The following is a 27,930-nucleotide window of genomic DNA, read 5'->3' as shown; positions in this document are numbered from 1 at the left end:
AGCGATTTAACTATTTCTCTAGAAGTATGTAATAAATTTCCCAGGAGGACTGGTGCTCTTCTGCGTGGTGGAGGAGTGAGAAAGTATTTAGTGAGATTTCCCAAGAGATGAGCTTGAATATGTCTGTTCTATAGACAAATCTGCTATTACTGCTTACTGCAGGGACATGCAACGGTGCGCAGAGGCTGTTTTGGCTTTGCTGGTGTTCTGCCACTTCAGAACGGGCTTCCTCTTCTGGAAGAGCTGACCTCAGTAGTGCTTGTTTTGTGTGCAAACTTTTGGGTACCTCTGATGGGTTAAGAAGTGCTGGGTTGGCTTGCTGAGAACATCTCCCATACGTAGAATGAGCTGTGCTCACCAAAACACATGCAGACCTTTGCTCTGTGAAATGAAGGCAAGGGCAAAGCCATTTCTGTACGTGTCCAGTTGCAAGTGTTGGGAAGTCTCTGTGGATTTTTTCCAAAGGCTGCATGATCTGCGTTCTGGCATTTACAAAGCGACAAGATTGATGCATGTGTTTATGTGACAGGCAATGGTGAATTCATTGCACTCCTGGTGAATCCATCAAAATTTATTGGTCTCATGCTGTTCCCTTAAGATCCTACCTGGACTGGAGCAATACCCACCAACTGCCTGATGAACCCAAGGTTATGGTATATGCTTCTGCTCCAATTGCCATGTTTGGTGCATTTAGATGAAGCGCACTGGTAGGTGAGGAGGTGGTGACTTGCAGTGAGTGCATCTGAAATGCCTGAGCTGCTCTGGCAGCTGGGCACTTAAGATGCTGGTGTGTGAGCTCGTAGGTGCCGAGATTTTGGGTAGGAGGAAAAGAAAATCAAATCTTGAAACCTGTGGGAAGTTTGGTCTTTGGCATCTGAGTATGAAAACTTGTGGCATACGGCATCCACAGAGAGCTTTGCACTCAGTTGGGCAGAGAGCTAGAGGAGCTGAAGGGTGATGTCCTGTTTTAAGGCAGGGACAGCGTTGCCTTTTAGCTCATGAGAGCTCAAGTTTTGCAGAAGATGTCCTTTCTCAGACTAAGCTGGGAGGCGAGCAGGTTGCTCGTTCTGAGTGCAGGAAAGCCCAGAGCCCCACTTCAGCCCTCCCGCAAAGGACCGGTCCCCTCAACTTCTGGATCAGTGACATTGCAGTTGAGTTTCCCCCTGGCCTTTGGGCTTCCTTCTCTCAGGTGCCGTCCAGTTCTGGATGAGCAGGAGATGATGTGGAAATCCCCCCCTCCAGGCAGGGGTGGGCAGTGACTAAGCTCACTGTTTCAGTCAGCTCCTGGCCCAAGCACTCCCACCGGGGTCATTATTGCTCCTTGGGGGTGAGCGACTACTTCTCTGAAGCCCTTTGCAGTCTCTGGAGTCTGCCCATGCAGCGTCTCTGCCTGTGTGTCCCTCTCCCATTCAGGGTTGGTGGAATGACTAAGTACTGCTGACGGCATTACTTGTTGGCCTATATTAATTATTTCTGCGGGTTCTATTTACTTGCGTGCTCCCTACGGGAATGCTGTGCATACAGATCACAGCAGCACTTAATTTTATTGCAGTAAGCGGCTGAGGTTGGGAAAGGGGAGGGGGAAGAGGAGAGAAAGGGTCGTGTATGCGTCAGCCCTGTCAGGCTTTTCCTTCTGTTTCATTTGTGCTGAGGTTTTTATTATCATTAAGCCGATTGTATCTGTGGCACAAAGGGCTGAGTTACCTCGGTAACCACACTAGCTGGGATGGTAATCCATTTATAGCATCACTGCTCAGGTCTGATTAAATTAGCATGCTGATGACGTAAATGCTTGGCTGGGTGATGCTGACGAGGCTGCTCCTAATAGGAACTCTCGCCCTTACATTTATTCTCATTTATTTCATGAGACCCCTGCAGGAAATGTACAGAAATAAGGCTACAGATGATTGACTCTTGTTTTCAGAACAACTTGTGCTGCTAGCAACAGACAGCGCTTTATCTGAATGCAGACGGCAGCCTGCACATTGCGCCTTGTTTCTTCCCGCTGCAGAATTCCCCACGCAGCCCTGCCGAGGCAGAGCCCCGGTCTCGAGCCCTGCTTGCCATCTGCCACAGCAGCAGCGGGAGCAGCTCCTCCGTCTCATGGTTTATTTCCAGACACCGCTACAAAAGAAATAAAAAGGGTAATAATAAAAGAAAAGGAACACCCTGGTTCTTTACTCCCTCTTGTGAGTTTCTCGCAAACACAGACATGCTTTTACTCATTCGAAACAAGCCGGTTATTTATGTCTGAATTTTCATCGTTGAACAATAACATTCAGTGCTAGCGTTTAATACCATGTGGATCAAATGCTTTCAGCATCTTCTGTCCAGCCCCCTTGAGGGAAAACACTGACAACTGCATGATCGCATCGCTGTGCCTGTTGTTTGATGAAGTGGTGAGAACAAGAGGACTGAGAGTTGCTGAAACTCCTGGCTTCCCTTCCCAGCCCGGCCTCTGATTTACTGGAGAAGCAGTCTTTGGGCAAGCGGCTTCCTAGCAGACCATTTTGGCTTCCCAGGACTTCAGTTTTTCATCTGTGAAAAGAAAATTAAAAGGATGTTGGTTTGTTTTGTGGGTTTGGTTTTTTAAATCCTTTTTGGAAGAGGCATAGGACTGATTAAGTGCATTTAAGTTCCAAAAGTATTTGGAGATCCTCAGGTGGAAAAACTGAGGTTCTGAGCAACTTACTATTTTAATTGTCAGGTTTGATTTATCCAGTCAGCATAGAGGGATTTAAAAGGAATTTTTGAACAAAAGCAGTTTTGGGATGGAGGACTAAAAATGCAATAAATTTTAAGTAGCAATAAATAGTTTGGCGTTTGCCCTGGAGTGTGAGCAGATGTGGCTGCAGAGAAACCACTGGAGCTACACCTGCTTTGAGTAGGATTTGGACGTGGATATCTGTTATTTGTGAAATAAAGAGCGTGGGTTTGAGACACGAATGAGAACAGGCAAAGTGCTGTCATTTTCTGGGCGTGCAAATTCTCACTTAGCGCTTACAGGGCTTTTCCCTGGGGAAAAGGGATGGTGTTTGGGTACATGGGAATCCTCTCCCCACGCCTCTCCCAGCCTTGGTCTCTCTCTTTGGAAAGTATCCAGCTTTTGGGAGACCCTGCCCAAAATTTCAAGGCATTGCTGTGTTCAGATGAGGGGTGCTGAATTTGTCAGCATCAGTGCTTCACCCGTCTGGCAGCCAGCTGTCCGGCTGAGCCAGAGCACCCAGACTTGGCTCTGTTTGCCCAGTGCTCCCTACACAGCAGTGGGGAGCAGCCAGGATGGAGATGCTCCTACCTGCACCTTGGTCTGTGTGGGATGTGCGTGGGGTCCAGCCACAGCCACCCCAGCACCATGCTGAGACGTTGGCTCTGCTCACCAGCCTCCTCCTGCAGCAGGTGCCCTTTGTTAATGAAGGCATTCTGAAAGGTTTGATTCTACCTCTGGCTCAGTTCAGAGCATCCCTCCATCGAGAAGTCCCACACCCATGGCCCTGGATGCTGTCTCACAAGCTGGCTGCGTTTCTGTAGGTTGTACAGTACATTAATCCTCACAGCAGAGAGATTAAGGACCTAACAGGGCTGCTGCCTTGGAAGAACCTTACCCTGGGGCATTCCTTTAAATTTAAACTTTAATGGCTAATACCATTAATTTACAATTTCCACTGTGAAAAATGTAAAAGCCACCAGCCACGACTTGTTCGGGGGGGCTGCCATGCTGCTTGGCTGGACCCTGCTTTCTCCAGAGGTGACAGGCATGGGCATCATTTTGCTGCTTTATTTACTAGATAACTTTCAGCTCCTGGTAGAGTGAGCTGCCTCCGAAGGACATGGACTCGTGGTGACCCTCTCAGCACGTGAGGTGATGGAAGCTCTTAGCAGAAGCATCCATCACTCAACAAGAGGAACTCTAGAGTGTACCAGGGCTTGGGAAATCACCCTTTCCCTCCTCAGGTCCATGGCATCTCCTGCTTAATAAGTAAATAATCAGCCCTCTCTTAATTACCACCTTTTGTTTACCTAACCTGCGTGCAGTGCTGAGGAGTGGATGGAGAGGAGGTGGCTGCCTCTGCTTGAGCAGCATTTGCAGACTGACTGGCAGTATTTCGGTATCAAGATTGTTCATTTTGGGGGATCATAAGACCTAGCTGAGATCTGAGCCCCTCCTTTTCAGCTTTTTGTTCATATTTTGGTCTGAAGGGTCTGCCTGTGACTTGATTTGCTGAAGGAGAAGTTACTCTGGCTCTAACGAGCTCCAGTCAGACAACGACCACAGTACGGGAGGGAAAGTCCCACCGAAATTCCCCTCCCTTCCCCACAGGTTTCTGTGATTTTTGGCATGAGTGCATTGCCTTAGAGTGCCTGGAAATTTTCATTATAGGTGAGCAAAATTTCAACTCATTTGTCTACCAAATTAGAGCAGAGCAGGGGATGAACAGTAATAAAATTCCTCTTTGTTGAAACAGACCCGTTCTTGCTCATTTGGAGAAAAAGAAAAGCCTCTCGTGTTTGCATGTGTTTTGATTTTGATGCTGCTTGAGCCTGGTCCCTCTCCTCTCTAAAGTCCTTGGGATATTTGTGTTTAATTCCAGTGGGAGGGGAATATTTTGGCAGAATTTGCTTTAACACCATAAGGATTTGTTTTGATTTGGGGGGGACAACGCAAGAGTTGGGTTTTTTTAACCATTTTTATTGTTCTAAAGGCAAGTTTGCTGCTTATTATCTTGCAGGCTTTTATCTGGTGCTGAGTCATGGAAGTGAGAGAATGTGTAGGCGTCTTAGCATAAGAGAGAGTAATTCTGTCATTTACATTTACAGACAGTTATGCTTTCCAGAAAACTTTTTTTTCTTGTGGGTTGCAAAAGTGATTAATCTGCTGCTGAAACTGTCAAAGGAGGTTTTCTGTTTAAGAATTTTTTGAAAGAGAGAAAAATCTGTTTCTACTTATAGGAAATAATAAGGTAGAAATTGAAGTGAAAAAAAAAATCATACTGAAAGAACAGACAAGAAAATGTTCCCTTTCCTAATGATATTTTTCCTTTTTCTTTTTATGTATCTATCCATCTGTCTATCAGCCTATATATCTATCTGTTTGTCTCACGGAAAAGTTGTGTGGATTTTGATAGATACAAAACTAAATATAGTAGAATTCTGGCTGACTTCAGCATTATCAATTCCAGCTGTTAAAAATATCATGGGATCAGTTTAAAATGATTTGTATTTTCTCTTTAAAATAACCTCAAATATTTCTCTGCAGTAGCAGTAGGATAAACTACTTATTTTCTTTTCCTTCTTCCTTTATTTTTCCTTTTTTCCTTTTCCATCTTTTCCTTTAAAAATGGTTTTTCTTTTATTATCAAAAAAATTAATCACAGCCAAGGCAAAAATCTTCTGTCCTTAAGATGTGTACTCAGTGGTGAAAACTGTAGTGCTGTTGGGAGGTTTAAGAGAGTTTACAGGTTTCAACATGAATTTGTATAGACCATTGAAATCAACAGCATGATCTGCTATGATTTTTGTTTGTTATACCCATTCCAAAGGAGAAACTGAATATTTGGACTGGGACTTTCAGGGTTTTTTTTCTAACAAACCAGACAATGATGTTTTCAAATGATCTGGCAGAGTAGGGTGGGGGCACAGAAACGCGAGCCACTTTCAGCAAGGTTTATCCCTTTACAAAGATATGATGTGCTGCATCTGCCCAGCAAAAGCCGCCTTTTTGGGTTTCCAGCATAGCTGATGCTATGTGGTTACTCAGAGGCAAGGTACCTAAACCAGGATGCTGTGCTGCAAGCTGTAGCTGTCATGAGTAGCCCTGGAAAGAAAGAAAGAGTACCCATCATCTCGCCTCTCAACAAGAAGAGCATGCAGGGCAGAGGGGATGTCCTCTCCGTGTCCCACCTAGCTGAAGGAACCCGAATTGCCACATCTGCTCACTTGCTTTGGTTTTGGCATCTCCCTTGTCCCTGCTCTAGTTACAGTGTCTGCTCTCCTCATCCCCTGTTTCTTACAGCTGCCCCTTCCCCCTCCCCAGCCGTAGCAGCTTTACGATGGGCCTTTGGCCTTCAGCAGAAAATGATTTGTGCCATGTAAAAGGAATATTGATTTTTACATCAGATGGCCCATGAGGCTTTGGAAATCACATTTATTTCCCTTTAGTGTGGCTTATCTCTAGCTTTTAGGAAAAGGTGAGCTTTGGGCCCCGTGAGATTTCCTGTTCGGGGTGAATGGGCTTCAGCATTTAGATCTTTTCACTGGAAAGCCACGCACTGCAGCTGGACTTCTAAATTAAAGGGGGGAGGGAATTAACCTGGCTTAACCTAAGTTTTGACAATTCCGTTGAGGGGCCAGTGACTCATTTAGAGAATTCAGCGAGTCCACAAGGGCTAGAATGATGCTTCTGAAAGCTTATAGAATGTCACTGCTTTGTGTTTTAACAATTGGGTCCTGCAGTGAATTCTTGTGGGCTGTTATGGAAAAGAGATTTATTGATGACTTGTGATGCCAGGATGCTTGCTCTGTGCATAATTATTATTATTTTTTTAAACAAAAATACTTTATGAACCACCAAAAGAAAAAAAAAAAGTGCACTGCAAGCTAGGAGTGAAGTCCCATGTAATCCTGTTATAAATTCAGACTCCAACCTGAAGTTTCCCCACTCCCCTGCAGTTCAGGTCTGGAGCTTAATTTGTCCTGTGACAAACAAGAACGAAAGCCACCAAACTCTGTTTTGGATCCAAAATTCTTTCCAATTGGGCGTCCACTGCTGAGTTCTGGAGAGCATTGAGCTCTTGTTAGAACATTGTTGAAGCCAAGCTGCTCAGAAGGACTAAATTAATACTCTTAGTCCCAAAGTTTTTAGCATTTAGCGCTCCTGCCCCAGGGCTAGAAAGTCACTGTTTCAAATTCTGCAGTTAAAAATGTCAAAATCAGTTAGGCTATAAATCCCAGTAGCCATCAGTATGCATTTATACATCCACCACAGGGGAAGAAGTGAGGAGAGAGGGAGGATATGTCTGTTTGTTTTGAATTAGCCTGCTTGTTTTTAATTCCTAATGCAAATGTGTTTGTGGCCGGATGCACAGGTCAGGGCACACAGCTGGTCCGGGAGCCCGTCTGGTCGATGCTGCTGTTATGTGCTGAGCTGGGTGCTTGGAGGTGCTGAGGTTTAGCCCAATCCAGGCTATACTTTGTCTCAATTACAAATTTCAGTCGCTTTTGTTGGGGTTGCGGCAGTACGAACTGCCAGGGTCTCCTCACGTGTTAAGTTTTAAGCAGATCTAGACTGTTACTACCTGGGGGAGGTTATATCTGTAGGATTCATTACAGTTTGCATAGAAGCCTCTGCTGTGTTCCCATTGGGGAGAAAAACTCCAAATCCAGAGGCTGTAGTAGGCCAAATCCTGGTCTACAATCCAGTGTTTTTGGAGTAAATCTGCTGGAGTCAACCAGACGTGCTTCAGCTGGCACTGGTGTCACTGAGGTCAGAATCTGGCTTAGTGTAAGGCACATTTAAAAAATGTAACGTGGACAGCAAGAGTCATTGGAGAACATTCTGGTTCTCGGCTGTGGCTGTGTTAACCTTAACCTGATCACCAGCCATGGGATGTTATTTTGATCTAAGAAAAGTGTAAGCGAGAAAAATTGTAAGTCATGACTTAATCGGGCTCATTAGGTCATTATTGATGGTTAGAAACCTTTTCATTTTTTTCTTTCTTTTCCTAAAACCAAGCCAAGAGGAGTGTGGCATAGAAGAAAACCCGGTGTTAAACTAGTGTATGAGCTACATGAAAAAAAGTTGACATTTTGGACTAAGTGTATAACTTACTCTGCAGTATCACAACAAACAGAAATGCAGAAACATGGCTTTTGTGTTCCAGTTAAGAATGAAGAGAAGAGTTTGTTTGTTTGTTTGTGTTTATTCGGTGTTTTTTATATTAAAACTTACAATGGTTATTTGTGGGCTTGTTTCCTCAAGGCATATTTAGGAAAACTGGATTAATTTATAATGCCATTTGCAACAGAACCAAGCCTGGTGAAGCAATGGATTTGACATTGCTTTGCCCAGGCTTTTTTAGAGTGCTGCTCTTATGACTCTAAATTTTTATCAATGTGTCTTTTGAGTAAACACTTTATTAGCCATACGCTTAACATAATTATGTCTTCTGTATGAAGAGAGGAAAATAGTGAGGAAACAGTGATTAATTCTGAGTTAAGACTTCAATTTAAAAATATTCTTACTTTCTGTATTGTTTTATACTCAAGTATTTCTGTGGTGCACATGGCATTTTTTTTCTGGTGCTATAAATTAATGTTCTCTCTTTCGCTTTCCTGACTTGTTATAGCACTGCCCTGGTGTTTTGACTAGACAACTAGCAGTGAGTAAATGCTATTTATCTTGGTGTATGTATTTATATACCTATAGAATAATTTTAAAAGCCACAGCACGTGAAAGAAAACCTTTATAATCAGATTTCTCAACATTGTACTTGGAGTCTGCAATGTTGTGGAAAGACTAAGGTATTTCGGGCAGCGGTGATAACCCAGGCAGACGGATAAATGAGGGAACGTTCCACTCCACTTCCCAGAAGGAGCCATCTGGGAAAGCAGTTACATTTGACCTGTTGTTGGAGCTCATCAGCCTTTTGGAAAGGTGTACATGGGACCTAATAGGAAAATAACCTCTCTGTTACATCTGCCGCTCTTTTATGGGTTTTTTTGGTTGAGCTGTTATTTTTTTGGTGAAGCTGTATAGTTTTTCTCTGCTGCTAACCACTCAAGTTACTAACTTGAATCATTTTGTAGCCCACTAAAAATATTGGCAGATGACAGTGGGTTCTGGACCTCAAGTGAACCATAAGAAAGCAGATGTTGTATGAACACGGAATTGTTCGCTGATGCTGCTGCTCTTCTGTACTATTTGCGCAGGCTTTAAAATGTGGGGAAGAAAAGAATAAAAACACATGGTTTTCACAGGAAATAGAGACAATACTAACATTCAGAAATGTTTATGCCCTGTGGTAGGATAATTTTTTAAATCTGGTTTAATAGAGTTTGGGAATTTGAAAGAGATAAATAGGTTATAAATGCAAGCAGTGCAGCAAATAAATGGAATTGTAAACAAATAACAAGTAACACAGAGTAAACCAAGTAGCGTCTGAGTGCATATGTATTTCATATTATTTTATGTGTGCATATGCACACTCTTTTTAATGTTCTCTAGAATTAATAAAGGAAGAAAGCTTGCATGCTCTATAAACACTAAAATTCCTTTGCAATTTAGTAGGAAATGAGAAGCTTTAAAGTGTTTTTTTGGACTGTTCTTTAAATCCGTTGTTCAATATGCAGTAGAAAATGATAACTTTTCTGTGTAAATTGTAGAAGACTTCTCCAGAAGATTTCATGAATACGTGTATTTTGTCCTGTCAGTCGCAGGCGCTCATCCCTTCTCCTTACACATGCATCCTCCATTCTACCTTTTAATCCATTTTTTATAATCATGATACGTTTCCATGGACAGTGATATAATCTGTATAAACCTCCAACCTGCCCATATTTATCGTGCACATGAGTTTCTTTTCCATTACAAATAGCAAGTTACAAAGGAAGAAAAAAACGTTTTTAAGTCTGTGGATTGTCTAATTATGATACTTCAAGCTTCACTAGCTTAGTAATAGCAAAAGTCATAAAAATACTTTGCTTACCCAAAGTACTTATTTATAGAGCGGTGGGGGCTTCCCCATTGTAAGGCAGGGCAACATTTTGCCTAAATTAAGCAAGGAGACTAGTTCAGCCCACTAGAAGGGCCCAGTGTGCTTGAATGGAAATGCTTTGGACATTCCTGCATTGCTAAGCCTTAGAGAAGGTGTTTCATACAGAGCTCGGTTTTACTGCTCCATGCACATAGTGACTTGTCTTCACATGGTACTAATCTACTCATTTTGTGGTCATCTGTTCCGGGATTGTATTCAGTAGTTCTGTGTTTTGATGTAGCCAAAGGGCTGTGGTGTACAGCTTCTTATGTAACATATTGCTGAGTCGATGTGCCACTGATTCAGCCAGTGCAGGGGGCTGCCGTTGCATGTTCCTGAGGTCCAGATTGGCAAAAATTTGTCATTTTAGAGATCAGAGTGGGAAATTACAGAAATAACCCGAGATTAATTCAGGAAAAAAACGATTTCTTGTGACTGGCATCTTCAGTAACTTTTTGACAAAGGTATCTCTCGTGGTGATATCCGATGTTCTTGTAGATAGAGACAGTTACTACTGCATTTGAACTAGTCAAGCAAAATTGCTTACGTAGGAGACTTTTAATCATAACTAGCCTTTGCAATGAACTAAGCTTAAATTATGGTCCTTGACTGTCCACCAGAGCTACAAGTATTTAGGTCATCTTTTAAAACTGGTGTCTCACATAGTCCTCCTCATAAATACCAGATGATCACGCATCAGAAAGGGAAAAATGAATAAAAACCCTCATAGTAGTCATCATAGTGATATTATTGGGATAAACAAATAAAAAAAAATAAAACTGAAACTAAGAAGGAAGAGCAAAATTCTTCCCTGGCATAACACTGTTGTGTTTTGGAGACCAAAATTTTCAGATGTGTTCAGGCTCTTTGGAATTAATGGAGTGTTGGAAAGTGGAAACCCAGATTGCCTAAACCACTTGATGCCCGTACTGAAAGCTGAACCAAGGTGCGTGCCTATAGCTGCGCACGTCAGTTGTGAAAGGCTGTTTTCCATGATAAAATATTGGAGGTCAACTTGTTATCACCTTTTCTTTTGCACACCCTCTTCTCCCCTGTGTTTCAAACTGGGCTGCCACAAAAGAGGTTGTGAACAGAAATATTAACAACTATGTTGACTCCTTTTCCACCCACGGTAGCAGCTGAAAAACAGATCAAAGTGCAGAAGCAGTTGTGTTCTTGTAACACTTTATGGCATCTGTAAGGTATTCTCTTCATTTGAGAACCAGAGATGAACACATTATTAGATTTCTCCTCTTCTTCTTTTGGTATAATGCCTAGGAGCTATTCGTTCAAATACCTTGATAGTTTCTGGTGATCAAGCCAACAAGCTGTATCCCCTGTAAACACAGCTGGGAAGTATGAGTGTGGCTGCCGATCCACGCACAGCCCATGGCTCCGTGACACTCGCTTGTCAGCTATAAACTAGAAACGAGTTAATGATGAAGCTGGAAAGAAAAGCTTCCTCTGATTATAAATGTGTTTTGGCTGAGGGTTGTAAGGTTTTGGACTGGGCTTCAAAATTTTGGACTAGTTTCTAAGGGCATTTTGACACCTGAAGAACTGTGTTAGCAACTGAGTGGTGTATACCGCATAGAGGCAGTGCAGAGGGGACTGACATGTCCTTAGTGTGCTTGGCCTCCTAACTGGACATTATGAACAAGGCCAGAATACCCTGAACATTGAAAATGCATCAGGTATGCTGAGTGAGGGCAGTGCTGCTGTTCAGGACGTCTGGACATTCAGCAACTCAGCTGGAGCTCGACCAGGACTCCAGGCATCTGCAAGTCCCAAATGAAAGGCCAGATTTCTCTTTTTCACCCAGGTCTTATTTCAGACAGAAAAATCAGATACGTTCAGGGGAACCTGGCCATACATTATTGCTAGCAAGGCAGCTTGTTCAAGCACAGAATTTGAAGTCAGCGGGGGTTAGATGCGTCTGCACATCAGGAAACCCCGCAAAACGCTTGTTCATGTTTTCAGGTACCTGAAGGCCCAGGTTTCAGAGTATTTTATTTTTCTTTGGGGTTATCCTTCCCAAATTCAGGGGGAGCTGGGATCTGCTAACTCAGATGGGAGGGAAGCTCAGCCTGTTCCTGGCTAGGCAGCAGCTCTAGTTCCAGTGGGAACCGCTGTTCAGGACAGAGGTGGGAAAGGGCAGCCCACCCACATCACCCCCTTTGTATGCTGGAAATGCCTTTGCAGTCCAGCCTCTCAGGCTTGTATTGCATGGCACAGTCCTGCCTGATCATCTGAACTGCTGGCATTCAGAAATCCCCTTGGTGCGCAGCCCTAGCTGAGCTTGAATGGCAGTGTGCTTAATGCAGGGAAAAAGGTATCTGTGCTTCTTCAAGTCACGTCAAAATTACTTGCTTATTGTGGAATTCGTCTCCACTAACTTGTGCTGTCTAAATATTCAGTGACTTGTCTCAGCTCTGTCTATGCTTTCTTAACAGTCAGTGAAGTAGATTCCCCCAGTGGATGATTCATCTCCCCTGTTTTAGGCTTCAATATGAGATCGGGATAAATGACCTCGTGGAGATGCATTTCTCAGGGAGAGCTTTAAGCACTTCCAGCTAGCTGAGGTGGATGCCTGTCCGTGGCATAAGGAGAAGCCAAGTTAATTTTCCACCCTTCACTGGCTTCCCACCCAGGCCTCCGACTGCTGCCACTGCCGAGCGACACTTAGAAGGCTTCAACTGGCATGTGCCTGATCTGGGCACGTGTTTCAGTCCAGCTTGTGTCGGTGGACCATGCAGAAGAGTGGCTGAGTTTGGAAGAGAGATGCTGTAGCAGCACTGAGAACTGGCAGTCCCCTGGGAGTGCTGCATCCTGGGTTCAGTTGCCAGGTTTCAGCCTTTCGAGGAATAAGTCTTGTTTCATTCCTCTCCTAGAGTAAATAATGCCTGAAACATTTGAAACAGGCAGACCCAGACAGAGCTGGGTTCTTAACCTGTGTTCTGCAAACCCTGGGGATCCATGGATCACTCCTCTGGTAACTAAGAAGAATTCAGTGAAAGGTAACTTAAAAAAAACATGTTTATTGTCAGTAGATTAACTCTCACCGTAAAGGAGCTTGTCTGTCCTGAAAAACATTTGGGGACTGCTGAGCATAAAGGTTGAAAACCACTGAGGTGGAGTGATGTATCTTTATAAGTGATAATTTGACAGCTAAAGGGCTAAAGCTATTCAACTGTACCTTTATGAAAAATGCCTGGAGAATTGAATAGCATGTGATAAACTTTGTGTTGGCATTTTTGATCCAGTCTGTGAAAGTGAATAACTGAAGGGATTCTATAGAAAATACTCCATAAATGCAGAAAATAAAAGGAGTACGAAGTCCTTTTCATAAGGGCTCCAGCTGATCATATAGAATCATACTCCTGCTGTAGACTATAGTTATTCTGTACTCTTTTTAAGATTTAATCCCAGCAAATGATAGAGAATTATAGGCTAATTTCTGTAGAACGACAGGTTTCATTCCTAGCATCTATGTGATGACTTTTTAGTTATAGTTATACATTGAATTTAATTTAAGATCTATGTAAATAATCCCCAGAGAATGAAGAACACCCAAATAATCAGGAATTTGGGTTTCCCCGCCAGAGTAGCTTTGACTGCAGGTACTCAGCTTCAACACTCAGATCCCTACGACAGGATGGGTTTATCACAACACCAGAGACTTCTCATATGATGTTTGGTACAAGAAACTCCCACAAATGTTTATAAACTTTCACTGCATTTAAGAAGACAGGGCAGGAGTTGCCAAGCAAAATAATTCCACTCATGATCACACGTGGTAACATTTTTTAGGAGAAGTGTTTTGGGGGTTTTTTCCTCCCACATTGATTGGGTTTTACTTGATTTTGTCAGTATTAGTTCACCTTTGTTTGAACTGCTGGATAATTCATTTGTAGAAGAGGCAGTACATTTAGGTACTTCCATCTGTGTTTAAACAAGGCTCTTGTGCTTTCCCCATTAAAAAAAGAAAGATTTTGTATTATAATGCTTGTGGTAGATGAGGTTCTGAATTTAACTCCTTCCAACTCTAGTTTCTCTTAACAACTCTGAATTATCAGCACCTGGGGTTTCTAGTTTACTCTCTCTTTGCAAATATGAATTTGCAAGGAGGGGTTGATGGTAAGTAGCGTGGTTCTAATTTGCACTTGCGAAGTGTGTCAGACAGTTTCATCTAGTGCATGGTGAGCAGAGGAAAGCCTGTCTTCCTCTGAAAACAGCCCTTAGAGGATGTCAGAGAGCATGTTTGGCTGTGATAGTCACTTGCAAATGCAATATGGTTTTGAAATGAGCTGTCCAGGAGCTGCTGGAGGAAGGGATGCCTGCACTCCTATGAATCTACTCTTTGTCATTGTCTTTCTCTTTTTTCTTTCTCCTGTTTCTACTTGTTTTCACACTTCTGGGCTGCTTTTGGACAAGTCTACCTCATGCTGGTAGAAGTTCTGTGGACTCGTTTGAATGAAACATTTTGTGGGAGTTATCTGTTTTGCTGGGCCTGTACCCAGTGATATAGGTATCCCCTTCCAGTTTTCTATTCATTACACCCTCTCCATCTACCTGGCATCTTTATAGCCTCATCCATCCCTCCTATCCTCCTAGTGCCTTCCAGACATCTGTTAAAATCACTCTTCCCCATGGTATCTGAGTACCCTTCTCTCATCCTTCCACACATGCCTGTCCTCAGAGCAGGAATCTTGTCCATAGTTCATGTGCATTTATAAAGTCTTTTCTTAATCCATTAATAATCTAGAGGTTTAAGCCTGGGGTGATATTTGAGTGCATGGCTGGACACAGAGAAGGCTGGACTGTGGCCACCCTTCTCTCTCCCAGTCAAAAGGGCAGAGGATTTATGGTGATACCTCACCTATGCCCTCACTGAGGAGCCACAGCCAATGTTCCTCTTTGCATCCCCATAAATTGTTGGTGTTCCAGTAGTGTTAAATTCCATTTAACCTGTCCCATTTCTCCACTATACCACATTAACTAACCTTACACCTTCTTCCTCCCCCTAAAGCCCAGCTTTCATCACATACTTGCCCAGCACCCTCAGAGGAATTCAGAATGAGTCACACAGAGCGCCTCTGGGGACTCCTATTGATGCAAACTTCCTCCTCCTCAAGGCAGCCTGTGGTTTGAATGCCACAATGCAGCCGGTACTTGTTGGTCTGAGCCTTTGCTGTGAAGGTAATGGCAGAGCTGAGTCTCTGGCCCAAGCACCCCCAGCTTGCTGCCTTTCTTCACTGGGCTCCAGTGCAGGAGGGGAGACATCCTCTTCGTAGTGTCAAACGTTGGAGCTGCTCCCAGCCTTTCAGCATGCCAGTGAATAGGCAGTGAAGGGGTTTTTGGAGAAAGGGGTAATTGTTCATTCTTAAGGTGTATTCCAGTCCAGGCAGGAGAACTGGCCTCAAGTATAACCTAGATGTTTATATGTAAGACTAAAGTCCTCCAGTACTTGGGATGGAATAGACTTCCATTGCAAGAGCTTTACTAGTGGTTTGTCATCACCTGCTTCCAGTGTCTGCATTCAGAAACCTAAGATGTGATGAACAGAGCTCATTTATGTTGTTTTGGTTGGGCTTTCCTCCTCCTCCAGATAGGCCATTGTCTTTAAAGCATTATCTACCTTTTCCCTCTTCACATGGGGAAAAAAAAAGCTTTTCTGGTGGTAATTACACAGTACCACATTGTGGACCTTTCATCCCATTACAGTAAGTGGACAAACTACTGTCATTTACAAGAATGAAATAGGTGAGGAAATGGGAAAGTTTCTAGCACTCCCAGCTGTAAATGCCAAGCTGAAATGGGAGAATAATTTCAACAGAAAGCAAATTTTCTTGCTAGCAATGAGCACTGGTGCAGCTGTGCTCTGAAGCAGGGATGGAGGAATGGCTGCTCCTCATCAGGTGTTTCAGAGATAGAAGAATCAGACAATATTAATGGAGGGCTACAGACCCTTAACCTGTCTCTGCCCTTACAGTTCAACTGAGACACGCTTCAGCTCTTCCTTGCTCTCAGTTTCAAAATCTCTTCAGTCTGTCTGTGTAGTGCCTTGTCATGGAACTGTTGGCAGGGTCAGGGTTTGAATACGTTGAGTTGTTTTTTCTCCAGCAGAAATTTACTGCCTTATTATTTCCCACTTGTGCATGCACACCTTTTACATCTCTCCAAACAGACTGATGCTGTTATTCACCTGTTTCCTTTCTCATTTACAGGGATTCCTCATGGGAGGTTTGCCCTGAAGGTGTGAGTAAGGTCTTTACCAATGCATCAGTGAAAATGTATTTGTATGTCACAAGGGAAGAGCTACCAGTTGGGTAGTTGAGCTTCCTTATTCTTTTGCTTGTGGACTACAAGTTGAGGGGCTTGCTCTTATCTTTCTTTTCTTGGTGGTTGCCAATTGGGGGGCACCAAGGGTGGAGTGCCTCCATTCTCCCACCTGCTCTGGAAGGTGAGTTTGGTACCTTTGGAGGCCCAGAGAAATGGGTGAAGTTCCTCTGCAGCCACTGGCCTGGGTTGGTCTGGCAGCAATTTATTGCCGCCACCTGCTGACCAGGCAGAGGATTTCTCTTGTGCGTTGGGTGTCCCAGTGAGACCCCATCATGCTCAGCCCTGGCCTGTGGTGCCAGCAAGAGTGTGGTGGGCCAGTAGGGAGAGGTCAAGGTGCCTGCATAAAAACACCTGGGGAGAAATACAAGATTGGTCATTTAGGGAAAGGTGGCACATGCCATAGTGTAAACACAGCCACCAGTGGGGGCTGAGCTGGTCTGACTTTGGGCTTATCAAGTAGATCATGGGTGAGGTGAGCCCAGTGCAGAAAATTTGGATGAGAAATAAGCTCATATAACTGTAATGTAAAGTGCAACAGCGAAGAAGTACTGTTAAACTGCATGTCTTCACTTTAATGCTTCTCTGCACAGGAAGGCATGAAATTCAGTATAGAATCATGGAATCATTTTGATTGGAAATGACCTTTAAGATCATCAAGTCCAAGTATTAACCTAGGCCCTAATAAAAGAAAATAGAAGGGGCAAGAAATTTTACCTAATTCTAAAGTCCAAAAATTCAAGTTTGCTCTTCTTTGATTCAGTGAAAACTCTTAATAGTGATCTTCAGTGTTCTTCAGACACTATTTCACATTGTTAGCTCTTTGACAAAGACGTCCTGTCACACTGGTGGTTTTGGACGTGGAATTTAAACAAAAGGTAAACCAGACAAACAAGTAAATGAGAAGGAGGTATGATGCCTATTAGGACAGTGTCACTGCACTACATCTTAATTTGGTGGCCAAATCACAGGAAGCAGCGGCACTCCCTGTGAAACTCTTCCCTGGCTGCTGTGCGCGGGGTGCTGGGTTCCACAGCTGCCGTGGTGGGAGCTGACTTCTGAAGCTCTCAGGAATCCTGGCTTGCTTTCTGCCCTTTAATGAGCTGTGTGTAACATTTGCCTTCACTGGGGTCACTCCAGGCTGTCAACTGGCAGTGCTTAGGAACAGAGCCAGGGACAGGGACACCTCCATATTTTGCTTTGTTCCACCTTAATTCTCAGGGCTTGGGAGCTTCTTTCAGGCCATCCCCTTTTGTTGCCTCCATAGAGACTCTAATCTCATTTTCTCTCCCCTTTACAAAACACTCTTGTTTTCACAGGAACACATGGGTTTCCCCTTAATTATTCTCCAGCGAGTCCCTCTTTTTCTTGCATTTATCACTTTTTAGTTTGTTTGTTTTGAGGCAGAGGAGAAAACCCCGAGGAGAGAAGAAACACCATGCGCAGCAATTCTGCTCGGCTGCCACGGTGCCGTCCCTGTTCTGTCAGAGCAGGGAAGGGTTGCTATTACCATTTTATAACGTGTGGTCTCAGGTACATTCCTGCTTTCCTAAGCACTTTGAGTTGCTGCGCAGATGTTACTGTAAAACCCCATTTCCACTTAACCCCTTGCTGCTCGACCTCATGCCCAAACAGCTGCTGACGCCATGGCTCTCTCTCTCTCTTTGCTCCCTAGGGCTCCGGGACCTCGAGCAGCTCCGCCGCCACCACCCCATCTGTGTCCACCCCCGTCACTGGCCACAAGCGGATGATCATCCCCAACCAGCCTCCCCTCACTGCCACCAAGAAGTCCACTGCCAAGGGCCCAGGGCAACCGGCACCCATCCCGGTCACTCCAGTTGGCACCCTGAAGCCGCAGCCAGTGCCGGCCTCCTACGCCACGGCCTCCACCCCCAGCCGCCCAGCTTTCAACGTCCAGGTGAGGACGGCGCAGCCCAGCCCACACTACCAGCCACCCGGCCCGCAGCCCACACATTATGGCAGCCTGGGGCCTGGCCAGCCCTACGCTCCCCAGCCAGCCCGCCCACCCGGCGCCCCACAGTATGGCTCTCCACAGCCCCGTGGGCCTGACTATGGCTACGCCCCACCACCAGCCCGGCCCTCGGAGCCCACCTATGGCTATGCACCTCCGCAGAGCCGCTACCAGGACCCCCCCTACTATGGGGGGTATGGGGGCAGGAATGGTTCCGAAGCACCCTACATGCCACAGAGCACCTGGAAGACTGAGCCAGCATATCCTGCCAGTAACACCATGGGCCAGGCTCCTCCTGGGCTCTACCAGCCGCCCGGCACAAAGAAGACCTACATCACTGACCCCGTGCTGGCCCCGCAGCCGCCCACAATACAGCAAAAGGTAGGAGACACAGACAGTCGCTGACTTCCCCTGGGGAGTGGAGAGCTCCATGGCTTAACATGCCCTGGGACCCTCCCTGAAAGGTGGTGAGGGCTCAAGGCAGGTCTCTTTCCATACCACTTCTTAAAAGCTGGAAATAGGGAATGCTCACTTAGTTTGAAGAGAGGCTTTTGTGGGACCTTAGAAATGCTGTCAGCCATGAAGGGCAAGACAGTGTCATGTGTGGAGGCACGGTGTCACCCTGTGGGCAGGAGAGAGGTTTTGTCTCTCTGACACGCCAATACCCAAGGAGCTCGCTGGCCATCCCTCTGTATAGTGGAGCTGCACTTGCGTCTTCCCTTCCAGACCCTTCCAAGATCAGACAAGAGGTTGGGTGTGAGCTGTTGCTCCATGTGCTTATCTGGGTGTGAGTTGCTGCTTGTGGACACCTTCAGCTTACCAGACAAATTGTTCCTCTTCTCAGGCAGATAGGAGGCATGCAGGAGGCTGTTTTTGATTGTGGTTCAGAGTGATTGTGGAGGTTGACCTCTGGTGTGTTGCTGGTCAAAAATCACTTATCGCTGAAACCACATGGAAATGAGTTCCCACAGAGCTCAGCTCTGATTTTCCTCTCAGGTGATGGTACACTGGGTGCCAGTGAAGCCAATTTAAAACACAAAGTTAAACTGGTCTGCCTGGTTTCTCTGCCCATACTTTGCCCTTGGTGGATTTATGTCACTTCTGCTGGTAGCCGTCTATAATGTGTCTCTGGGTGGGGAGGGGGGAGAACACAGGCACTTTATTTGTGTGGGGTCCTCATAGTGTATGATGAGTGTAAGCTCCATTGAAGGGTGAGAATGACCAAGCCTGGATGGGGAGGTGGTGAACCTATTGCTGCCCAGGCCCACCCTGTCTCATCTCAGCATGTCCCTGCTCTTCAGCTTGTGGTTGCTCACAGAGAAAGGGAAAGAAGCTTCTGACACATAACAGAAAGTCTGTCCTTTCGGCATTTCCTCCGCTAGCAGCACACAGACTGTTTTCCCTGAATTCCAGATTTCCTGACAGTGGGAACTTTTGAAGGCAAAGATGTTTCTCCAGGCAGTTTAGAGAGGGCAATAAATTACAAAAGTCCTTGAAATATTATCTATCTCTTTTCTTCCCCTTCCTCACCAAGAAGCTAGGAGTGGGGAGAGAAGTAATAAGCTCTTGGCTCTGCAGGTATCGTGTACAGTGCTTAGATTGGAAAGCAGTGAATGGCACAAAATTTGTACGTAGCCTTAACTGGTGTAAATCGTTGCGGTTCCAGTGGAGTCACTGAGGAAATGCTGAGGTACAGCAGATCCATATTTAGACTTTTATAGATACAAGTAGACTTATATATATATATATATAAAAATTTTTAAAACTTTAGTTCAGTCAGCATCTCTATGGAAACGCAAATCATCTCGAACCACAAACAGCACAAGCCTGTTAGTTTCATTTGCATTACAAAGCTGGAGGGACTAGTTAATTTAGCTCGTTTGGGGTTTCATGTATACATATATATATATTTATATGTATGTTTGCATGCACGTGTCGTTTGCAAATACGCTGCAGGAACACTTCATATCTATTTTTATAAAAATAATTTCAGCTCTTCTGCAAAAACAGACTGTTACCTGCTTGGTGATAAATCCCTCCAGAACTGTCATTCCCTTCCAGCCTGCTAAAATTCCATGCTATTGCCTACTTCACTTTTGAACTTACAACTCTTCTCTAACGTATTGGTGGCCAACTCCTTGGTTGCAGCTTTGGAACATTGTTTAATTAGTGAAGAACTGAAGGTGATCTTACAGTCTAACAGGAAATGCTCAGTAATAAAACTGCTTTGCCAATGAAGTAGCGATGTCCAGTTTTACTGCATGCCATTCTCTTCCTTTGCAGACTCATTCATAAAATCAACTTTGGGAACGATTTCATTTGAAGAGAAAAAAGGAAGGCTATGTTAGAGCCAGATATCTGATACAGAGAATTGTGGCTGTAATTTGACTTGTTGGCTACAATGTTAATTTTAACCTATTTTCCTACACACAACTGGTTTTTGCATGTTGGTGTGTATTGCCTTTTCAAAGCTGGTTTGAGGCCTTTCTGTTAAGGAAACTGATTTGAGAAGCCAGGGTAAGAAGCTGGTGCTACTACCTATCACACAAAATGCCAGACGACCTTTAGGAATTTCTCTTCTTCCAAGGGAATGATCTTAAAATATAAAACAATTCCTCAATCACTGTGCTTTAACCACAGCTGGTAACTAAGCACCATGCAGCTGCTTCCACACCTCTCTCCCTGATGTGGGACGGGGAGGAGAATGGGAAAAAACTGCACCTTTTGGGTTGAGATAGTTTAATAGGATGAATAAGGAAGAATAGAATAGATAAAACAAGTGATGCACAAAAGCAATTGCTCACCACCTGTGAAAGAAAAAAAGGAAGCCAATAGCCAGTCTGTTTCTGAGCAGGGATCTCACCTCCCAGCTAGCTTCTCCAGTTATATCTGGAGCACGACGTTGTGTAGTGGGGAATATCCCTCTGGCCAGTCTAGGCCAGCTGTCCTGGCTCTGTTCTCCCAGCTTCTTGTGTACCTGGCAGGGCATGGGAAGCTGAAAAGTCCTTGACTTAGTGTAGACACTGTGAGTACCTAGCAACAACTAGAAACGTCAGTGTGTTATCAACAGTATTCTCACACTAAATCCAAAACACAGCATTATACCAGCTAGTAGAAGGAAAGCTAACTCTATCTCAGCCAAATTCAGGGCATAAATGTATTCTTAAAACCGCATTCTTAATTTTGAATGGACTTTGTGTGCAAAATATTATGAATGTTGAAAGAAATCCATCTCGGATTAGAAGTTCTTAGTCCTTAATTCTAATGCATACCATGATCCGTCATTCTGAGAGGTAGAATTTGTCATTAAATTTGTTTAGGGTTTTTTAAGGGTGAAAAAAAAAAAGGATGTTTGTAGTTTGCATTCTGTCTAGAAAGAAGTTTGCGGTGCTGTGGCTGTGTGCTTTCTGCTGTGTACTAATCGTGTTGCAGTCACTGCTGATCCAAAATAAATCTGGATTGGTATGGGAACAGCAAATAATCTGTACTGGATCTTAAAGCCCACTGAGAACAATGAGTTTTACTCACACACAAGGCTGCATTGCATTCTGTCCTTGGGCCAGTTATGGAAGTGAGAGTCATGCATGTGAAACCTTTGTGCATTTTAGTCTTCTGTAGCCCCCCTTCTAGCATTAATGCCCAAGTCCTAGTTAGGAAATGAACTGATGGAGTGCATGTCCTCATTTAAACCTTCATGTGCTTCAAGGCCATTCCTGGACAAAAACTTCAGGAGCTTTCTCCTCTTGATGGTAGGTAGGGGGGGATTTCTGTAGGAGCAGCAGTGGAGTTATCATGAGACCATCCCAGATACATGTGACACGATAGGATACTCTTGTGCTTTTTGCCAGAGGTGCTGTGCCTGCTCAGACCAAAACAAAATCTGAAGTCTCTCTCTTAACTTCTTCCCTCTTAAAGGCCAGAGAGCACAAGACCAGGGTGACTCATTAGGTATGCTGATTTCTGGCACCAAGATGTCCACAGCAGAAAACAAAAACAGCAAAGCTGGTTTTGGACATTGAGAATTCCTGCAAGTTTGCCCTGTGGCCAAATAGAGTTGACAAAACTCCCACCACTGAGCGACTCAGCTGTCATCAAATGTTTCTGTGCTGGACTGGTTAAGGCACCAAGTATCCTTGTCAAGCTCTTGTATCTCCAAATAGATCTGTGTCCTTTCACTGTTTTTGGTCATGTTTGAGTGCTTTTGAGATGTTATTGCATGTCTCCCAGATGTCTTTGTGGACCTTTCAGGGACCTCATGTAGTTCCTGGTGTATTTGAGGGGCATCACTGTGGACACCTGGGAAGTCTGTTCTTCCTAGATACCTGATCCCTTGTATTCTCCTCCTTATTTCTTACATCTGGTCACGGGCCTAGGGAACCCCATTCCTTTGTAAGGGGACCTGTACATTTTCAGCATCCAGACTGGGTGCCACTGAAATCCCTTGAGGCAGCTCATGGTTTTGGTCCAGAATGGTGGAAATCTTAAAAAAACCCCTTGGTCTCTCGAGAGCAATCTGCTGATTTGGGGAGGGCAAAAGTGTCTTGTTGCTCTGATCTAGTACAGCATCCAAATCTGTGCTCCTTTCCTGCAGATTTCTTGGAAGGAGAAGAGAAGCAGTGTCCCTTTGGTAGCTGTGTCTGTTCTCACTAACTAAGTTCCCTAACTCAGGTAGCCCACACCAGTGACAAGTCCCATTCCCATTGTTACACACATAGAAGCATCAGTGCATATGGAACATGACCTCCTCAGCATACAGCCCTTCAGTGTTGTGCATCGTTCTAGGTGAGTTCCATGGAAGTGAAGTGGGGAACCAGCTGGAAATCAGGAGGTAAATTTAACGAGGCAGCTTATGCTTTTGGCATGGTTTAGGTGGTGGTGGTGGCTGCTCGTCGTTCGCAGACCTCAACCACCGCATTGTTTCCGCGCTGCTGGAGGTGGTGTTTCTTTGCTGCCTGCTGCAACCAGCATCGGCACAGCCTCCTGAAACTTGCAGTGCCCAAAAGGCACTCTGACTGCTCGCTGTTTTCTCATTTTGCACAGCTTTTGTCAGTTTTTCCACTGATTTAATACCTGTGATGGAGACATTCGCTTGGAAGTTTCATCTTTGCCTCAGAAACATCTGCTCACCAGTGTCCTTTGCTGTGACTGATGCACTTCTCTTGTACTGGTTTAATAATTTTTACAGTCTGCCATCAGTCACATAAAGTAGATACCTCCGGCACTTGCGTTTGAACTGAGACTAATGCTCTTGCTCTTTGCTGTTAATCTAGTGACTAGGAATTTTTTGTTCTCTGCAGATGAATAAATGCAATCTGCCAGATTCCCTCCTGCTGTCACATGGATATATTATTTCTTAGCATTGCTTTTTGCTTGTGGAGAAAGGCAGGCAGCTTGCTGTATGCTGCCTCCCTCCCTCTGAGTGTCTTCTCCCCCAAAATCTCTTACCTCCACCCAAATGTCCTTTTCCCAAAAGTCACATATTGAAAATTTCTACTGGATGGTATTCAGAAACAGTGTAAAATGGTGGTTTACGTCAGTTTTCTGTCAGTGTGAGACAGTGGCTTCCCATAGTTTTAAAATGCTAAATTAAAGCAAAACCAAGTAAAAATGAAAAAGGTTTATTTAACATACTTTGCTTTGGCATTAAACAATTAAAAGAAGAAAGCTAATGTAAAATGAAAGGTGAAATTCTGAAATTCAGAGTTGAATTTGTGATTTCAATGTGACATTTCAAAATTTCCAGATGAATATGCAGTTCCTTTCTACCCTGAGAATAGCAACAAATGTCAAAATGTTGACACTCTTCACAAAACAGAAATTCCCGAGTTCTAACCAGCACTAGCTGTGTATCAGCTGCTGGCTCTGTCGTTGCTTCTGGGTGGATTAAATGAAGTTCTGTTGCTTCTGTTAAAATGAGGAGGAGGGGAGGAAGGCAGGGGTGTCTAGCGATGAGATGAGAAGCTCAGAGTTGGGATTCGGTGGGACTCGGTGGAATTAAGAATGTTTTCCTCTTCAAGGTATTATAAATCTTTGCATCAAAATCTCTGTGGATTTCTTCAGGAGTTTTGGGTGAAAAGGTGCTGGCAGGAGGCGCAAAGAGGTGTTTTTGGAATGACGTGCTTATCCTGACTTCAGGAATCTGTCACAGTCTGGTTTATGCCCTGAACTTTTCAAAGAACCCAACTCTCAGCTTGAAATGAGTTTAACATTTTCAGTTCAGGACTTTGCTGTTTGTTCTTTGTATTATATTTTTATCATTTAAGCACTCCATACACTAGCAGGAACCAGCTGATGACAGAGCAATTAATCAGATTTGTCTCTTAGGAATTATACATTCGAGTAGCTTTCCTGAAATAGTGAAACAACAAGTTGCCAAACAATTACCTTGAAGTTAAAGATAACAGGGAGCCTGCAGTTACAGGAGTAAGTCAGGTCAGCATATACTGAGAAACCAACTTAAATTTACAGTTTCAGGATGCAGCTTTTGCAGCTTTAGCCTTTAGTCAGCCACAATGGGTTAGCAACATACAAGGAATAATTGAGAAAGAGGCTTTTGGCATAATACCTGGATGTTCTTTCTTGCTCCTTCTTAAAATAAGCTGAGGACAATGCCTCCATACATGATAAGGCACGGGACAACCTTGAAGTTAATTAAGGGCTCTGTTTCTGTGCTGTTTAACTCTTAATAACCAAGTGTCTACCTTGGCAGATAGTGCCAGATCATTTTGCAGTCTAACAGATAAGGATTTTTTTTATCTGAGGCCATAAAAAGTAGCAAGCATGTATTTACTTATAGGTGGAAATATCTCCTGAGGAGGCTGACTGGTTTTCAAGCAGTGGTGTTTGCCTGAATACCTAGGGCAGGCTGAGCTCAGGTCTCTGATGGGCAGCCTGGTCTGTAGCATAATGGGGGAAGGACAGTTGGCCTTGCTACTGGTTTACAGCTTTCAGTTCAAAAAGCAATGCCCATAAAAGTGAATGTCATTTAATTAATTCACAGGTCTACTCTGTCTATTGTATGATGGGTCTGCTGCTAGAGGTGTTGCTAGAGGTGCTCTTTCCTTCTACTTTGATATACACTTGAGTCCAAACACATCATGATTCTTCCAAAGCCAAGGCACCAGAGCACATGGTGAAGCTGTTCTATCCAGTAACCCCTCTGTCAAGTTTATTGCAGTGAAGCTGGGCCATGAATGGGTAGGGAAACTTGCCCAAGCTTAGGCATCAATTGATTAGGAGAGCTGGGGTGAATGTGGAGACGTGGAGCATCTTGGTGTCATTGGATGACTCTTCTGTTTGAGGTGAGAAGGGCTCTGGCTGCTCCATTGGTATGAAACTGCTTGGGCCTATGACCTGACAGTAATGCCAGCAGTAAGACAAGGAACTGGTCACATCAGAGAATATTTGGGTGATGTGGTATTTTGGCCATGTCATTGGGAGGGGATCATCCTACATTTCAGTGATTTTTCCATTGACCTCTGTGAGGCATATTTGTGGTCTTAATCCAGTGCTTAATGGCATGTGTACAAATACTGTAGTAAAGTTTCACTACTAAAGCGCTACTTTGTGTACACACAATTGTACACACAATTTAAAAGAGGGTTCATTTCTCCATCGATGGGCATTGTTGTCCACAACTAGACTCCTGAGCCTAATACTTCTGTGAGCAGCCAAGTTAGAAAATGGTCATGGTATGTAGTGAGCAGTTCAAGTGATATGGGATCCCACATGAAACAGATACTCAGTTATACAGAACAGAAGATAGTCTACATTGGCTGCTGATACAAGATTTTTTACTCCAAGGGTGATGGTTAGAAACAGTTGGTAATGTATGGTTGCATTCACCAATCATAAATGTTCTGATACTACGCTTGCTTAGGCCCCCAAATAATGGGATTCTTCTTAAGACTTACCTATTGATAACTATAAAGAAACACAGTATAGTAAATTAAATAGCAGCCTTTGGAAAAAAAATAGTAAAAAAAGTTGTTTCCTATCCCAAGCTGAAAGAACTCCTGTGAGGCAAACAGAATCTGCAATTATACCGACAGTTTTGTTCCAAAATGAAAATAATAGTGAATTATAAAGTTGTAAAATTGTTTTCACAATAATATTTTGTTTTTATAACTCATACTATTTCACTTAGCAGCGTGGCTCCAGAGCAAGTTACATAACATGATATTATGAATATGGTGCCTTAACTTTTTGTCTAGGGAATTAATTTAAGGGCTCTAAACTTTCCAATCACATTTTCTTCTTTGTTCCAGATGCAGTGTATTCTTTCTGCTTGAAAAGCTATCTGATCAGCTGTGTCTTGCTTGTAGCATAGTATTCACATGCCTCTTTATCCACCCTAATAGGGCAGTGACTTAGTTTCACATGGATCCTCAAAATAGTCCCGATTGAAATGTGCTGCCTAAAGTCAGCTACATAAAACAAATTAGAAGAGTGGAGCTGCTGTGTGTTAGCTGATCAATCTAGCATTAGCAAGGATTTTCCACTGTGTGGTTTAGCACCAGCACAGACAGATGAATTATTATTACTGTCAGTATCACTCATCCCCCCAAATTAAATCTTTTTCTAAACAAACAAACAAAATTTCTTCAAATGAATTGGCAGTAACTTAAACTGACGTATTAGGATTACTTTAGTCATCAGTAAAATGGAACCACACCTGAGCTATCACAGAGCAGATTAGCTGTAGTAATTTTCATCCCCTTATTGCCTAGTTAGAGTCTATTTTACTACCGCTTGAAGAATATTTTTTTCAGGGGTTTCCTTCAGCTTTGTGAGAGCTGGTTGTTCTTAAAATGAATCACCTTCTGTTGTTGCTGTGAGAGAGTTTGAAGTGAAAACTCACGGTGTTTTCAGGGAAAAAAAAAATCTTGGAAGTGGCCAGGGAAGGTCCTGCTGTGCATTTGCCTCTGCTGGATTCCTCCTAGGCTGTTACCAGGAAGCCCGGTGGGTTTTATTTTTTTGGTCTAAGTTTGTCAACAGAAGAAATCTCTGAGGAAGTGATCTGCAGCATTTGTGCTCTTGTAAAACTCAGATTCATGAGTATGTCACAGTCCTGGGCAGCTACTATGTTCCCCTGGTCTGATGGTCAGCATCAGAGAGGTGCCCTCCACCTCCTTCTCCAGCCTGCGTTAGAAGGTGGCTCTTCTGTTTCCTTTTGCACATCAAAGTCCTTTCTCCTCTTTAGCAACACATATTTGTGACCTCTCTTCCCCCAGGCTGCATCCCAAGAGCATGCTTTAGAAACATCAATTCTCTCAAGGCCTTATTTGAATACTTGAGCTAAAGCTTTCTCCTGAACCCATTTCCCTATCTGCATTTCCCGTAATCTGGATTTTTCACATGACTTCTAAGTGTTTCCTCATAATTTTCCCTGAGGGTGCTTGTCCCTCAAGGCTTAAATTTAAAAATGGGGTTTTTGTGGCTGTTGAATTTCCAGATTACTGAGCAAGTGGTGGGTGAGACTTCCTAGTAGACCTTAAGTAGAAAGAAACAATGCAGTGATACTGTGGCTGTATACATAACAGAGGGTGTTGGAAATACATGGGCTTGTCTTTGTTTCTTTGTGAGATTTCTTGCCAATAAATATGTCCAAATATAGTTTTCAAATCTGAATTTAGCTTGCCACCCATCTTTCTTTACCCTTTCATCATCAGGTCATCTTCTGGCACAGTAATTAAAACCATATGTGTAATTAAAAGAAATGCAGCATAAATTTAAACAGCGTGAAGATAAGAAAGGTAAAAGGATGAAGACAACTGGAAGCTCAGTTCTCTGTGACCTCATTTTGAATAAACAACATTATATTCCACAGTCAATTATCCAAAAAGTACAATGTGTTCTGTTGCCAAAAAA

General features: G+C 43.7%; 1 protein-coding gene across 3 annotated transcripts in view; it reads left to right on the top strand.

Annotated features, from left to right (window-relative positions):
* The window catches only part of LPP (LIM domain containing preferred translocation partner in lipoma), a gene marked incomplete at both ends in the record, with an annotated part of 204,569 nt that overhangs the window by 71,248 nt on the left and 105,391 nt on the right, over positions 1-27,930 (top strand). The window contains one exon of one of the 3 annotated variants that reach the window (XM_084267544.1): positions 17,776-18,006. In XM_084267544.1, coding sequence (XP_084123670.1) covers positions 17,776-18,006 — 231 coding nt within the window. Of the gene's footprint in view, positions 1-17,763; positions 18,442-27,930 lie in introns of all 3 variants that reach the window. The other 2 variants (XM_084267543.1, XM_084267542.1) reach the window with 2 other exon arrangements.

This window comes from Gallinula chloropus, assembly GCF_964237585.1.
Source record: "Gallinula chloropus genome assembly, chromosome: 8".
In the NCBI taxonomy this organism is placed as follows: Eukaryota; Metazoa; Chordata; class Aves; order Gruiformes; family Rallidae; genus Gallinula; species Gallinula chloropus.
This window is presented reverse-complemented; position numbering and strand designations above follow the sequence as displayed.